The sequence below is a fragment of the Brachionichthys hirsutus genome, chromosome 8 (assembly GCF_040956055.1).
Source record: "Brachionichthys hirsutus isolate HB-005 chromosome 8, CSIRO-AGI_Bhir_v1, whole genome shotgun sequence".
Taxonomy (NCBI): domain Eukaryota; kingdom Metazoa; phylum Chordata; class Actinopteri; order Lophiiformes; family Brachionichthyidae; genus Brachionichthys; species Brachionichthys hirsutus.
In genome coordinates this window covers 11,798,510-11,813,396 of record NC_090904.1, presented here as the reverse complement: position 1 = coordinate 11,813,396, position 14,887 = coordinate 11,798,510, and the positions used below count along the sequence as shown (strand labels likewise).

General features: G+C 46.2%; 3 protein-coding genes across 3 annotated transcripts; all 3 read right to left on the bottom strand.

Moving 5' to 3' along the window:
- Window positions 1-664: 664 nt before the first annotated feature.
- On the bottom strand, window positions 665-7,192 carry arl8bb (ADP-ribosylation factor-like 8Bb). The gene is made up of 7 exons (XM_068742347.1): window positions 7,011-7,192; window positions 4,014-4,094; window positions 3,833-3,906; window positions 3,659-3,752; window positions 3,296-3,363; window positions 2,392-2,462; window positions 665-2,293 (listed from the first exon to the last, which is right to left on the bottom strand). Exons 1-7 carry the CDS (start codon window positions 7,131-7,133, stop codon window positions 2,244-2,246), a joined length of 561 nt encoding a protein of 186 aa, XP_068598448.1. The 5' UTR covers window positions 7,134-7,192; the 3' UTR covers window positions 665-2,243.
- A 238-nt stretch (window positions 7,193-7,430) lies between these two features.
- Window positions 7,431-10,545, bottom strand: LOC137898718 (N-acylethanolamine-hydrolyzing acid amidase-like). Its single transcript, XM_068742760.1, has 11 exons — window positions 10,376-10,545; window positions 9,778-9,942; window positions 9,442-9,565; window positions 9,187-9,277; window positions 9,021-9,106; window positions 8,778-8,950; window positions 8,632-8,694; window positions 8,204-8,270; window positions 8,067-8,095; window positions 7,706-7,775; window positions 7,431-7,595 (listed from the first exon to the last, which is right to left on the bottom strand). The coding sequence occupies exons 1-11, from the start codon at window positions 10,543-10,545 to the stop codon at window positions 7,578-7,580; spliced, it is 1,056 nt and encodes a 351-aa protein (XP_068598861.1). The 3' UTR covers window positions 7,431-7,577.
- A 939-nt stretch (window positions 10,546-11,484) lies between these two features.
- On the bottom strand, window positions 11,485-14,331 carry bhlhe40 (basic helix-loop-helix family, member e40). The gene is given in 6 exon segments (XM_068742913.1): window positions 11,485-12,408; window positions 12,411-13,201; window positions 13,300-13,423; window positions 13,779-13,886; window positions 13,990-14,053; window positions 14,187-14,331. Coding segments are annotated over 6 exon segments (1,203 nt in total). The 5' UTR covers window positions 14,267-14,331; the 3' UTR covers window positions 11,485-12,372.
- Window positions 14,332-14,887: the final 556 nt, after the last annotated feature.

Here is a 14,887-nt window from a genome sequence, read left to right as displayed (position 1 = left end):
GTTAAGCAGACCGAAAGCTACGAGCGGCTGTTTCATACCTTGTAGTTTTTCTTGATGAATGGCCGCCCATGTGTCGAACTGACAATCTTATACGCTTTAAGAAATGCAGCGCCGTTGTGACAGGTGGCTGCTGCAAAACAGCTATTGCATAATGAGCCCATTTTGCGACGGGAGTGAAATGACATTAATAGCGTCACGCCTTCAGGCCTTCCCGGTGACCTCACAGAAATGCATAGCGTTTTAATCTTAAACCACACACACGCTCGAGTGTGTCATGTTCCCATCTGGACCCGGTGGACTTCATCGGATAACACCTTCATCCGTCCACACGTTCAGACTACTGCACTGGCATATAATAAAAGGCAGCAGCTGTCTGTGAAATGTTGAGTTTTTAAGAAATTAAATAAATTAGGTCATTCCTGCTTCTACAGCTACCAGCTGTGAGAACACGTGATTTATCGCCGCCCGGTTTGGGACACATGTCCCACACGAGGTGTTACAGTTGCATGTTTAACAATCATTCTTATGCCAAGAAACCATGAGGAGAAAAAAGAGCGGCTGCCTTTATTTTGTCGAGAGTCCGTTATTCGTGTCTTTCCACTGTCCTCTGCCGCCACCTGATGGTGATAAACTAAAGAGCAGCTCAAAGAACTCGAACGCCACATTTAATCTTTCAAAAAAAAAAGAAGTTTATTAGCAATCACAGGGAAAGAATGCATGACATCGATAGGAGCATTTGAGGGAATAAAAATGCTAACTTCTTATTTACAAGGTCTGCAATTGAATGTGAGTATTGTAGCACATGCACATACAAATTGCGAATAGGCTATATGTTATTACACAGGTAACAAAGCTTTCCCGGACTGCCCACAGTCACCCAAGCGTTACAGCCCCTCGTTGCTGCTGTGGTCCCAACAGTCGATACTTAGGATTACATAGATCACAGACACACAGATAATGGATTCGGAAGCGACGCTAGTCAAATCCAGAGGCAATGTAGCGTGCTGTAGCTGAAGGAATAACTCATCTCGAGCAAACAAGTAAATAAAACACATGACGTTATATAGAGCGGTCTAACGTGTGAGCGATCATTGTCTCGTCGCTGAAAGGAAAAGATGTGTCTGTCGACCTTGGACTGCTGAGGCGAGGCATGGAGGACATCGAGCATCCCGAGACCTAAGTGATGGACCGTCCTCCGCGAACTCAGCCAGCGCGACTAACGCTGGCTTTCGATTATCCATCCCAAACAAAAATGGGGATTATGAAGCAGATACTTTGAACACGGAATGGGTGTGCCCATTTAAAAAACAAACAACACACAAATACAAATAAATCCTTTAACTACCTGAGAACTGATTTTAATCTACGTAACAGCATTCAGACGAACATCGGCCTCTCATCTCTGTACAATACAAACCTCTCTCAGACATTGAGTGTTTATGTGATCACAAAACCTAAAAATTAGATTGTCGCGGGTTGGTGTTCGGAGTCATGATAGGTTTTACCCTCCGTCTGCTCCGTTTATCCATAACAGCGGATTACATGTTGCATTCGATGACTGTCTGACTGGAGCTTTTCACTGAAGGCACTTAAAACTCTGATGACCAAACTTCGGATTTTGCCTCCGAAACTCCCGACAAACACTCTGTCTTTCTTTCGCTTCTTCTTTAGGTCGAGTGTAAACTTTAAAGCACTGAATAAAACAGATATTTCTGTGTACCAGAAATTAAAACGGAGGCTACGCCGCTACGAGTTCATTAATTGAAGGCATTAGCGCAAAGTAGCCGTGATTTTGTTTTGGGTTTTTTTGGCAAATAAGTGTCAAGTACAATCACACCAACGTGACATAAATGGATGTTTGCATGTGGGATTAGCGCTCTCTTTTGGTGTAGCTGGGTGACGGTACACCGCAAACCAGAAGCCTTTTGGGAAAACAATAAACATAAACCCTTAAAGACAGATGTCTGTGGTGACAGAAGAAAAGGCATGGAGTGTCATGGAAGACCCACCTCCTAGCACAGTACCAAAACATGACATCAGGTATCTGGGCTGGTGGTAGTGTTTGTACGGGGGGGGGGGGGGGGGCTATAACATCTGTGGTAGTGTACTGGGCGGTGCAAGTGGTGACGGTAGTGAGCAGAGAGAACTGGATTACTTCACACAGGCAGTGGAAGGGACGGCTGTCAAGGACCCGTGGCCATTAGCGGGCGGAGGACACAGCTGCAACGTGGAAGGCTTCATTTTCAGCTTCTCCGCGACTTTGAATGCTGGATGAGCCACTGCAGCGTGATATCTGCACCGAGAGGGGGGGGGGGGAGACATTAGGATGTTGTACGACCTCGGCAGGCCCAAACACTCGGTGCTGAAGGATCCTTTAAATTGCTTCTGTACCTATATTGTCTTTCTCTTTGCAAGAGACGGAGTAGCAGCAGATCTCTCGGTCCTGAATGGCAGACAGATTCCTGACGAACAACAGGGCACAAATCAAAGAAGTATAATTAAGAACACAAAGCGACGTCCCGGTCAAAGTGTTCCGTCTGATACAACACTTAGAATGACCTGACTGTTGACTAAACATGCGCAGGACACACCGACAGGACAGGACAGGACAGAGGCGCTACCTGAAGCACTTTGTAAATGTTTACCAAAACACTTTAGAAAGTTAGAAGTCAAAACAATGAAAGAATTCAACTTAATTAATATTTATAGTCCTGCAAGAAGATATCTGGAGGGGAAGAGCGGACGTCTGAAGCGTCACCGGTCGTCCCAGAAGTGACAAGGATCCCCACGCATAGCTCAAAGTTCACCAAATCTTGCTTGAAGAACTCTTGGAATATTTTTGAGTGTCTGTCACAATCACCTGACCAGGTGGAGAAATATTCCCTTGTGATTGTTGACTGGCTTAATTCCAAAGGAATGCTGCAGGAAGCTACGGTTTGGCTGAACTTAATCTTTGCATCAGGTGATAGCAGGTCTGGCGGCAGTAAAAGCAGCGCCTGGCATTTTCTTTTGGGAAAGAAACACTTGTTGTGTGTTTCGTATTGATTTATCGGTGTGGTTGCTGTGGTGACTGCAAACAGCCGATCATTAGCATATTTTACAAATAGATCCAATGTGTGACTGCTTTAGCCTCTAATCCGTGGACACACCATGTGACTGCTGAACGCTTGGTTCCAAACGACAGGTATCAAAATGTTTTTCACAAAACAGAGGTCTTATTTCAGACGAGATAACTAGACCAAGCTCTGAAGACTGAAAATATTATAATCAAAGAACCACAACTAGAACGCCTTACATTGTTTCAATGAGTTGCTTCTCATCAAGTGCGTTGGGTAAGTCTCGTTTGTTACCCAGTACTAGAATCTGAAAGGAGAGAACAGATCCAGCATTATCGCTCTGGTGAAAGACAAAGGAGCGGGCCATCGACACGCATTACGACAAAGTAAACCCTCTCTGAGAGGCTCGTCAAATCACCGCACCTTTAAGAACATCAAACCCAGTCATCAAAGGCGACATCACTACAGTCCATGTAGTGATGTCCTGCAGTGACCGAGTTCAATCATTGATTGTGGCAAGAATCAGGAGACCCTCTGGAGTCAAACTGCAGAACCACATATTATCACAAACACACGGGCCGAAGGCCAAAAGTGTGACTTACAGGAATTCCTTGCAGCTGCGGTTTGTCTAAAAGGTTGTGGAGTTCATTTCGGGAGGCTTCGATCTTCTCTTTGTCTGCCGCGTCCACCATGTAACTGTGAGGGGGGGGGAAACACAGCATGCGTCAGTGGTCACCGAAGCCGCCTGATCGACTCTGGAGAGACCACAAACTTACACAATGGCGTTGACTCCTCTACAGTAGCGCTCCCACATGCTTCTGAAGCGGGGCTGTCCACCTATGTCCCATATCTGAGGCGAGGAAGCACAGAACAGTCACAGCAGCGCCGCAGACGACACCGCTCGATGCATTTAATGCGAGCGGATGCATCGAGCTGGAAACTTCCAGTGCCGCTTACCTTTATCGTCACGTTGCCTTTAGTGACTTTGCGCATGTTGAAGCCGACTGTGGGAATCATGTCTTCGCTGAACTGGCCTGACTGGAAGAGACAAAACATGCAGCGTTCCATGAGAAGAATGTCGTATTACAAGAAGGCCCACGCAGAAAGAAATGAGTATCTGATCCGCACGCATTCGTGAATACATCCGTATGACTGCTGCGTTTGTGTAAAGCGTGATTTCATCTGGGTCCTTCCTGTGCATGGGCTCCACGCGCGCCCGATACGATGAGAGCAAAAACAAGAGGCCTCGAGCGACTCAAGTTTCAACAGCAGTCACGGGATTCATGAGCTCGCAATGGAAATATACTTTTACAAACGCGTGGCGACATTCACTTCTTTATCTTAAGTAACTTCCAAAAGGCTAAAAACACATTATTAATGTAAAGGTTGCAAATCGTTATAAAGTGTTAAACATCAAACACAGAAGCAAATATAGAAATGTCATTTTGGCTAACACTCTTTTTAGTTGAAGCACACAGAAGATAAAAGCACTTTACGGTCATAATGCTCCCGCCCGAGGTGGAACATATCCAGATGCTGGTGCAGCAACATGAATGCACAACGAACGAACCACTCTATCTATAGACTTGCTCACAACAGAAATCTCATCCAGCGCTGATGCTCGTTAATTTAATTTGCATCGCCAGTTTAGTTTCAAAGACCTTTGACACGGAGAGAACAAACAAACGCCGCACAGATCGGGACCAAACCCAGTACCTTCTTGCTGTGAAGCCACAGCGTGTGGTGGTGCGGGTAGTATAGTGGGTAGTATAGTGGGTAGTATAGTGGGTAGTATAGTGGGTAGCCAAAGGGTGGGCAAACTCTTTGACTCGCGGGCCACAATGGGTTCTAAAATTTGACAGAGGGGCCGGGCCAGGAACAGATGGATGGAGTATTTGTGAATTTGTGTATTGAGTATTTGTGTATTTGTGTGAGCTAATATAAATGACATGCAAAACCCATTACATGAAATGATTTGGCCTTTTACAGGTAGCATTACAGGGAAAAGGTCAAATGAATCAGGTTTAATTCTAGTAAAATTTAATTTAATAAAATAATTTGGACAAGTTCGGGGGGCCAGATTAAATAGCCCAACGGGCCGCATATGGCCCCCGGGCCTGGGTTTGCCCATGCCTGGGGTAGCCACTACACTACACCACCGTGCCACATGAAAAGCCTCAAAACACCTTCTGCAGCCACCGCAGGACGAGCTCTCCATATCCGTCTTCTTTCCTGCTTTTCACAAAGGTTTTCTGCACAAACCGCTGGAAACTGTCTCTCGCTAGCTCATCTGCACGTTTGTGGTTCTTGGCTTTTTTTTTTCTTCTGATAATCTGAAGGCATTTAAACTTCTGAAAACCACACGTTGATTCAGATTTAATTCAAAATTCAATCACCTCTTACAAGGACCACTTATCCAAAAAATAAACAGTTATTCTGCAACGAGACAATCTGCAATGAAAACGTAGCTTCCTCGGAGGATCGTCTCATTATAGATCGTGTCTCATTGCACGAGGCACACGATTGTCACAACAGATTGCTCGTCAGTGAACATACACGCATACACACCTCCGAAATACCAATGTCTGTAACAGTTATCTTGTAGGGTTCAACACAAAAACTGCTGCCTCAAGTAACATCCTGTTGGAGGAAGTGTTAAATGCTCGATACCAACATATCTGACAAAGAAAACTTGATGTTTAAATTCAACTAAATGCACTGCCAGTGGATAATTTGTTTTTCTGTCAAGTCGCACTTTTATGTTCAGCAAAGGGAATTAAATGCTCCCTTCCTCTTTCTAACATGCGTCTAACCACAAGGTCAGCTGATGAGATAAATAATTAGCATGTGATGAAATAAATCATTTTATATGGATCTCTTTAGCCGTTTCTTAGCTTGATCTGTTTCCACCTGAAAGGCAGGTAAATACGAGTCATCACAGAATGACATGAAGAAAAAAAAACAACTGCAGAAGTTCAAAATGTAAAAGGAACATGAAGAAACCGATTAAAAGACGCACGCCTTCAGGGCCCTTTAACAGCCAACCTGAAACTCAGTTAAATGGGAGGAAGAGGAGCTGTGGATGGACCAGGGTAACCTTGCATGCCTCTTTGATGGGTTTCATAAAAAAAATACATCCGGTCAGGCTGGCTGTCAAAATGAATTAAGAAACTATTTGGTTGCCAATTAATTTTGGATGCTCGAAGCCTCAAGATGAATACTTGCCCTTGTATTCCACAAATCACGTTAGCATGACGCCGTCCATGAATCAGCATGCATTAGTCTCCGACCAAGCTTTCTGAAACCACCCAGCGCTTTGGAACCAAAAGAGCATGATAAAAATATCAAACTGGGCCCGGCCTAAAAGCCCTGAAAAGGCTGGGGGGGGGTCCAACCTCATTACAGATCACCTGACATGATCTGGACGAGCCTGTGGGATTGTGGACATATACAGACAGTCAGGCTGTGACAGACAGCATCAAATAGACGTGACTACAAAGAAGGACCATTACATCAGAGATGATTAATTCTAGATTATTCAAACCAGGTGTTTAATCTATATAAACATTCTGTGGCCACGACGGATTGAGGCCTCGTCGTTTTCAGGATGACGCAGTCTGCTTACAAAGTCGTGGCCCGTGTTGACAGCGTACCGTATTCTTTACGCCGACGCTCTGCTCTGGCAGCTATTACACAGACGGGCGTTCACACGAGCGCTTTCGTAAATCCGGTTCGGGTTCGGGTTTCGACATTAAAGCTTAGCCAGTGTTGGGAATTTGCACCGGGTGGCCACGCAGCAACTGCGCTATTTCGGTCAAACTGTGATAATAGCATTTAAATCCCGTGGCTCTTAAACTTCCAACAGACTTTTTTTTAACATTTGTTCACAGCTTCTTCTGCATGCGAGCCTCGGCCCATCCTGAGAGTGCTTGTTCGCTAGCTAACGTTACTTACTGCTATCACGTTGACAAACGTGGTTTTCCCGGAGTACTGAAGTCCCACTAAGGTCAGCTCCATCTCTTCTTTCCAAAAAAGGGCCCTGAACCAGTCCAGAAGCCTGTTTATGAGGGCCAACATCTTGCGTAGCCGCTGCGGGAGTCTGGTCGAGGTCTGACGGGCAGGACTAAACAGGAAGTGGCTGCTTCGTCATGTCATGTGATCCGACAAGTGTTTCTGGTTCTGCTGCCAGTCACGCGACAAGCACGGGAACGTCTCGGGGGCGCGCTTAATAACCGGAAGCAGTATAAAGAATATAAAAGTAAAAGCGGAATGCGTTAAAATAACCTTTATAATTTGTAAAATACCTTTGAACTATTTATACATTACTCGGCTGCGGTAGTACTACAATAAACAACATATTTTTTAGTAGTAGAAAAAGATTTTTATTTTAAAGGAATTTCTTTGTTATATGTTAGATTTGAACAGTGAAGTTATGGAATCCGCACGATTAGCGGCACACAAAAAAAGCAGCATCAACCCAAAAAAATGCCTAATTTCTAGCAGGTGATTCCTCAATGGTCGTCAATTTGGGCGGCAACCCTGGAAAGAAATTAAAATAAAGACATGAGACGGTCTCGTTTCAGGACAGAAGGACTGTGACCGCGGTAACAAATAAATAAATGCATGCATTTAAGATGCAACATAATTACCATCGGCCTGACGAGTGTTCGGTACTTCTCCGGGGTTGCTGCACTCATTGTTGTTGTGTAAACAGTAATCCTGGGAGATTATAAAGCAGTTTATGACAAAGGTCAAATGTCATTCAAAACAGTCTATATAATGAGAGCATTAATATAAGGTATAGAGGTGGGGGGGGGGGTCATGCACTCAAAATGTCCATCATTTCCGTTGTACATGCTCGCTGAGCTCAAGTATGTCCTTAAACAAAGGGCCATTGACATTAGGGAACAGATGCTGGCATGCACACAATTGCCCGATCTCAGCAACATGAACAGTTATGGGATTATTTGAAACACAAATAGGCAGCGTATTCAGCGTATTTCTCCTTACCGATTGCACACTGGATGCACCGACAAAACCTGCAGGGCAAAACTCTGTTAGCCACTGACTCACTCGATGTGCAGTCGACACGGTGCATCTCGGAATGAAGTTCCCAGATTGCTGATATTTTGAATCTTCGTACTCGCCTGATAAAGTGTCTCCATGTTTATGTGATCTGGGCCGGTAGCATTTAGCGCCTTGTTGGCTGCTTCTCTACAAAACGAACACAAAACGACGGGATGAATACGAGGCTGCCCCCAGTGACACTTCAGTGATATAAAGTAAAGCAAATTAACTCCCACTCCTCATATTACAAATGTTTTTGTTACTAGATCCAAAAAAAGTAGTAATTTTGCATGACTGATCGGCAATATTAGCGACAAACCTTCTCTTGAATGTACCTGGAATTATTATATCTTCTTTTAACTAGAAGGGAACTCAATAGAGAGCTCTGGTCTCTGCAAAAGCCCAATAATAAATCCCTGCTCCCTTAATCCCAACGAAATTCCAATAAGAATTCAATTTTATGAATTGAACAAGGAATAAAACTTTGCACACAAAAGAGATAACTCACCTCCGGTGATCCCGAGCAGGGGGAGGAAGCCAGTGGTCAAAGTTTGTCTCCACTCGGTACCATCTAACACAGGAACATGACATTGTGTGTTAAAGTGCAGCTATGCAACAAGCCGGGCTCTCCTCTGATCCATTTATCGGCCTTACCCTCCTATTATGGGCTCGAGTGGCCAGATATCAGCCGGGCGGGTCCGGTCTCTGGTGATGACAACTCCTTCTCCTGGCTGCACCCCACCGACAATATAATACACTCCAGTGATGATGGGAATTTTGGAAAGGCGCATCACTGCGTCTTGAAAGTCCTCCGCTTGCGCCAGCGACTGCGTAGGTTACAGCCCGTGAGTTAAAAGTTTCATTTCCTCGCGACACAGACTTCTCTAGCGTTCTCACCTCCCTCACCAACCAGCTGACCGGGGATCTCCGGAGGAGGACGGCAGAAACCACATTCTTCCACCAGTTCCACCAGTGTTCAGTACCTGGTGGGCATAAATAAGCATAAAACGCGCTGTATAGACACACTAGACTAGAATATGGAGGGAGGGGGGCTTGATCTCACCTCGCTGGTCACCAGAAACAGTGAACTTGTTTGGACTTTGGCCCGTCCACAGGCCAACATAGGCTGCAAACGAAGTTCCCCTGTACGCCACCTGAATGAGTGCAACACACACGAGCTCAGCCTCATCGTAAGGCGCCTTAAAGCTGTGCAGACGGACTGGCGGTCTGGGTAAAGGATTCTTAGCTATTTGTTTTCATCTGAAATAGCTACAACAGCTGTTATTTAGTGCTTATATGCCGTGGATCCATCCTGTACCTTTCCATTCTTGAGGAAAACTACGTCGATAGTCAGATTCCTCAGAACAGGATGTGGATAGTCCAGGTTCCTGCCATGGTACAGGTGCCCGTTTACGTCCTGAGCTACGATGCTGGTGCAAAACCTTAAGGGGTGCATAAAGTTTGTTAGCACACATGAGTTTCCTTTTTTACTCCTTCAATGATTTAAAAAATGGCCATGAATGTATAAAAGGAAAGATATTTGGGAGAGAATTTCACCCCCCCCCCCCCCCCGAGTATATGTACACGTTAGATTCTCTGAAACACTGCATTTTGCACTTTTCAACAATGAATCTAGATAAGAAGTTAAACATACGCTGATATTTCATAGGCAAAGTTGAGAATGATGATATCCGAAACACTTCCTCCCAAGAGCGAGGCGATGCCGCGGATCTCACCGGCGTACGGTTTTGGAATGTAGTCTTCCAAGGCGGCTACAACCGGTTTAACCGCCTGATGCACCCACTTTGGAACGGTAGAGCTGACAACAAGAGAGAAGAGGAGAAGATCACAAGCATTTATTAACTCTGAAGTTATTCAATATGAAATATTATTATTATTATTATTAGTTTTTGGTATGGGATTATTTATTACATGTTTATTTACTTATTATTATTTGGGGGGCGGGGGGATTACTTTTCTTTACCCTGTAAATTTATAACTTGTAGTTACCCTATAATAAATGTTACATGAAGCGCGCTGTAAATAAATTAAATAAATCAAGCGGCCCTGCCTGTGCAATAAAGGAGAAAGTGAAACTAAACCAGTGACGTTAATATTTATTTAACTTTAAATTGAGGGTTTTATATAATATAATTTATATAATTATATAAATATATACAGTATATATATATTAAATATGTGGCATCGTATACAAAAACACGATGACGTAAAAGATCCTCTGCAGAACTTACTCAATAATGTCTGCGGCGGCTTTCCTCAAGAACTCCACATCGAACACTTGGGCCAGAGGCTTCCAGCGCAGCTCCGGCGCTTCATCCAGGCTGACAGTCACCGTGGGCGGACCGAACTCTGCCCGGCACAGCACCGCGAGTCCGATCAGCAGAACCGCGACCCGCACCATCGTAACAGTCCCGGACCCGAGGACAAGTCGCTGCGGACGGCGGAGATAAAAGCAGGACGGGAACTTCCGCTCGGATTTATTTTTCACAATAAAAGCTTTTTACTCCAGGTGTCTGTTTACGGAAGAGGAATCGTTTTATTAGCAACGCGGACAGTCAGACAATCATTCACGCACACACTCACACACAAGTTGGAGTAATCAATCCACCTAAATTGCATGTTTTTGGAGGAAGCCGGAGAAAAACACACGCAGACACCGAGACCATACAAACTCTTCACAGATAGGATTCGAACCCAGCACCTTGTTGGTATAATCCAGTTTTGCATCTCTTCACAGGTCGACAGCGGTCGGAACCAGTGTGGTGTGTGAAGTTCTACTCGCCACAAGGTGGCGCTGATACTGCATATTTCATTAGAAATGTTGTTGTGACGACTTGAGCAGAAAACGTGTCACTTCCACACTGCCTTTGGAGACACGGTGGGCGGCCAGGAACCAGGCGGGAAGCAACAGGGGGGTTGGATTGCTCTTTCATAAAATCAATGTGAAACTACATCAAAGTTTTAGCCCCCCCATTTGCCACTTCAAATAGTATTTTCCTTCCACCGTTTCTAATATGAGTGGAAGAATCACGGTTCAGATTTGGGAACAAAACGTTGCACCTTGTCTTGTGAACTAAAGGAGTCCAAAAAAGAGAGATTTTTTTTTAGATAAAACAAAAACCCAACAGAAAACCATTCTTCCGTTCATCCCTAGGAAATGCTTTGGACGTGTTTACAGCCTTGTAATCTAAAACATGCCATCGAGTTTGCACATCAGGCATCGGCTGCACGGCCGCTTATGCAAGCGTTATGTAAGCAGGAGCTGTGATGATGAGCTGTCAGGTTGGACGTCCGCAACACGTTTAAAGCCCTGCTGCAGAGAGACACAACTTCCACAGGGGGGTGTAAAAAAAAAAGAAAAAAGTCTTTATTAATATCTTAATATATATCAGTAATACTTTATATACAAAATATGTACAACAAAACAGAATTTTCTGACATTTCCCCACAAACAATCCCAAATACCCTCTTTTCTATACGAAAACATTTTTTTTTTTTGCTTGAGCTACATTCCACTTCTCTTCGCCACATTTAAAGCGAATACATTGAAGCACCTGCCGTGGTTGTGTTAAAGGCAACGGGCATGAAGCTACACGGTCGGGCCTTAACTTGAGTGGGAATCTGTGGGCGGCGGGAATACACTCAAGTGTGTCACGTATCAAAAATAGAGATGCACAAGTAGCTTGACCTGTAATTACCAGAAATGACTCCAGCGAGACCCGTGAATACTCACGAGTCTTAAACAAAGTCGTAAAAACACGTCGGGCCAGATCAGTGGAGCAGAACATGAATGACACGCCTCAGAATGCCCGGAATTCTTTGAGCATCGCGAACGCTCACTTAGCTCTGATGTTACCTTTGATGGCCAAATGCGGACATTTCTCTGTCCCATTTTAGTCCAAAGGACAGACAGACACAGCAGGGAGGCCGTCCATTCACAGATTATTATAAACTTGTTTGTGTGCAAAAATAGGTCCAAATGACTTTTCTTTTTTTGGGGGGGGGGTTAATTGTTGCCTTACATTCTGGGTTTACCTCTGACATTCAACAGAGAGATGAAACCCTCTCGCAGTCTCTTCCAAACGAATGACCCCTGACCCCCCCCCCCTCCCTCCCCCAGAGCAATGGGTAATCTGGGGGTCTCCAGGTCGCCCACACAAAAGTCAGTGTTCAATCGGGTTGTCGGTTGAAGAGCTGCCGGCGCCTTTTGCAACCGTCCGGGATGGCATCAGTCTCTCGTTTCCATATTCAAGGGGGGGGCGCGCGCTTCAAAGCTTTGTGAAGAGCAGACGAGTCCACGGGGCTGTAGTGGATGACTGGGGACCCCGCCCTTGGGGACATCACCAGAGATGATGGGAGCATATTCGGGTACATGACCGGCACGCCGCCGGGATACCAATGCTTCTCCAGCACGGGCAGGTAGGCTGCTACCGGAGCAGCTGCGGGGGGGACGAGGTAGAAGGGGAGGCTAAATGGAATCTGGCTTGGGGAGAAGCTCATGTAGCCGCCCCCGCCCCCCGCCGTGTGACCGGGGAGAATCTCCTCCGCGGAGTCAGACCTCGGCTTCTTGGCCCGGGGCTCACCGCCCTCCTGTTTGATGCCGCCGGCCGTCGTCTCAGACATCGCACGCTCGAGCGCCCCCTGTTTGGCGTGTCGTTCTGACCACTGGGTTTTGGGGTCGCGCTTGTCGTGCTCCCCCCCGTAGCCGCTGTCGGTGTCCGTGTCGCTGCCGCTCTGCTCCCCCGTCCCTTGCGGGTTAGTCCTTTGAATGACCGGGACGCAGTTCTTAGCCGGGCCCTCGAACGCCATGTGGAGCTGCCCGGCCGGTTTCTTCAGTTTTTCAGAAGACGGATGGGGGGACTCGTCCGGGTGGGGGCTGCTCCCACGCCGCAGGACTTCGGCGGCTACTTTTTGGATGTGGCCGATGACACGGGAAGGAGTCAGGTCCCGGCCGCCGTCTTGGCTGGCCACGTACTGGAGGAGCTCTTTAGCACACAAGTGGAAGCCGGAGCGGAACATCTCCTCGCTGCTCTCTGCACCATCGCCGCCGTGATCACCTGTTCCAACAGATTAGCAAACATTTGGCACGTGAGATGGAGGAGGAGCGCTGGGGGAGGGGGGGGTGCGGTCTGTCGACGCTTCACATCAAACGTACTGATCTGAAGGTCCCTCTGGAGGGCGATGATCTTCTGCTGCTGCTGGTCCAGGAGGCCGTTCAGGGCTTTCACGTGTTTGAGCGTGAGTTCCAGCACCACGGCTTTCTCCAAATGGCCCAGCGTCTAAAACAGGAAGGCCTTCGATAAGCATGTTGATCTTTTCTTATGTAACGCATTCTGCAGCCGAGCAGAGGACAGGCGCCAAAACCCCGGGTAAGTCACGCAATCCGTGTCCAGACGCCCCCCCCCCCCCCCCCCCCGCCAAAATAAAATAAAAAAATTACATTGTGTTTGCGCTCATAAAAACAGCTAAATTAATTTAAATAACAAATAAAAATGGGTTTTCAGATCTAGTTTTCGCCTTAAAACCCAAACGTGTCTTTTTTTTTTTTTAGATTAAAGTCTTTTTAGATTAAATTCTTACGCATTCGGCATCCCAGATTAGCAGACAGGCCATAATTTAGGGGATAATACTCACAGTCAGTTTAAGATGTTCTGGCAACAGATCCTTCAGCTGGGCGATGCATTCGTTGATTCTGTCGCGCCTTTTCTTTTCGATCAGTCGGTGTGGCAGCTTGTAGTTCTCCTGGAGAGGGTTGGGAAGTTGTCAGTGAAATAAATCCACACCGATCAGATTTATTTATTACCGGATAAAAATTAGGAGAAGTTGATTTGAACTGGGAATTTACCTTGCTCTCATTCCCATGCTTCCCGCCCCTCCTGGGTTTGTAGACATAAATGGGGAAATCCAATCTATGGGAGGAGGTAAGATCAGTTAGACTACAGGTTTGTTTTTTGTTTGTTTGTTTGTTTGTTTTTTGGGGGGGTGGGCGGGGTATAGGGTTAAAGTAAAAAAAAAAGAAGAAAAAAATAGTTCTTCTCTTACCCTTGCATATCTGCTATATCCACCAGTGATGGGTGTTTTGGCACGCACGGAGGCGGTTGCGCGCTGGGAATCCTTTCCATGTCGCTTTACTGTAAAAGCAAAATAATTTGAATTCAAAAAGCCTTTTTAAATCGATCCGGTTGCGTCGCTTCAAAAAAAAGGGGGGGGGGGAGAGAAGTTGCGTAGAATAAATCCCTCGTGTTCTGCGTTGCCCGTGAGCTGCAGTGTGAGAACGGCGCGCCGCTGTCACGCTGAAGTCAGCCCGGACTGTCTGAGGACGTGTTAAATAAACCCTCTGACTCTGACTGCAGGCACGTCTCTCTCGGCCTGAGACAGACTCCGCACCGTCACATGAGCCTCACGTGTTGGACGGCGCGCTTTCAACTCCTCGCCCTCCCCACGTGCACGCTCACACCAACGCGCCTCTCCCTCCTCCTCCTCCTCCTCCTCCTCCTGTCCCTGCTTCCAGAGTACAACCCTCTTCTGTAGTACTCCTCCACGGGGGGCCGGATCCCGTGTACCGCCATGCTCCAGCTGGATGCGGCGCGCATCGTGTTTAGAACGACTGAAGGAGAACAACAGTGATCGTGAACGAAGTGATTATTGATTATTATTACAGCCAGAGAACTGTGTTTTTATGCGTGTTAATGTAGAACTCTGCATATTTAAATAATGACTCGAGCTCTTAAACTTCTCTCTTA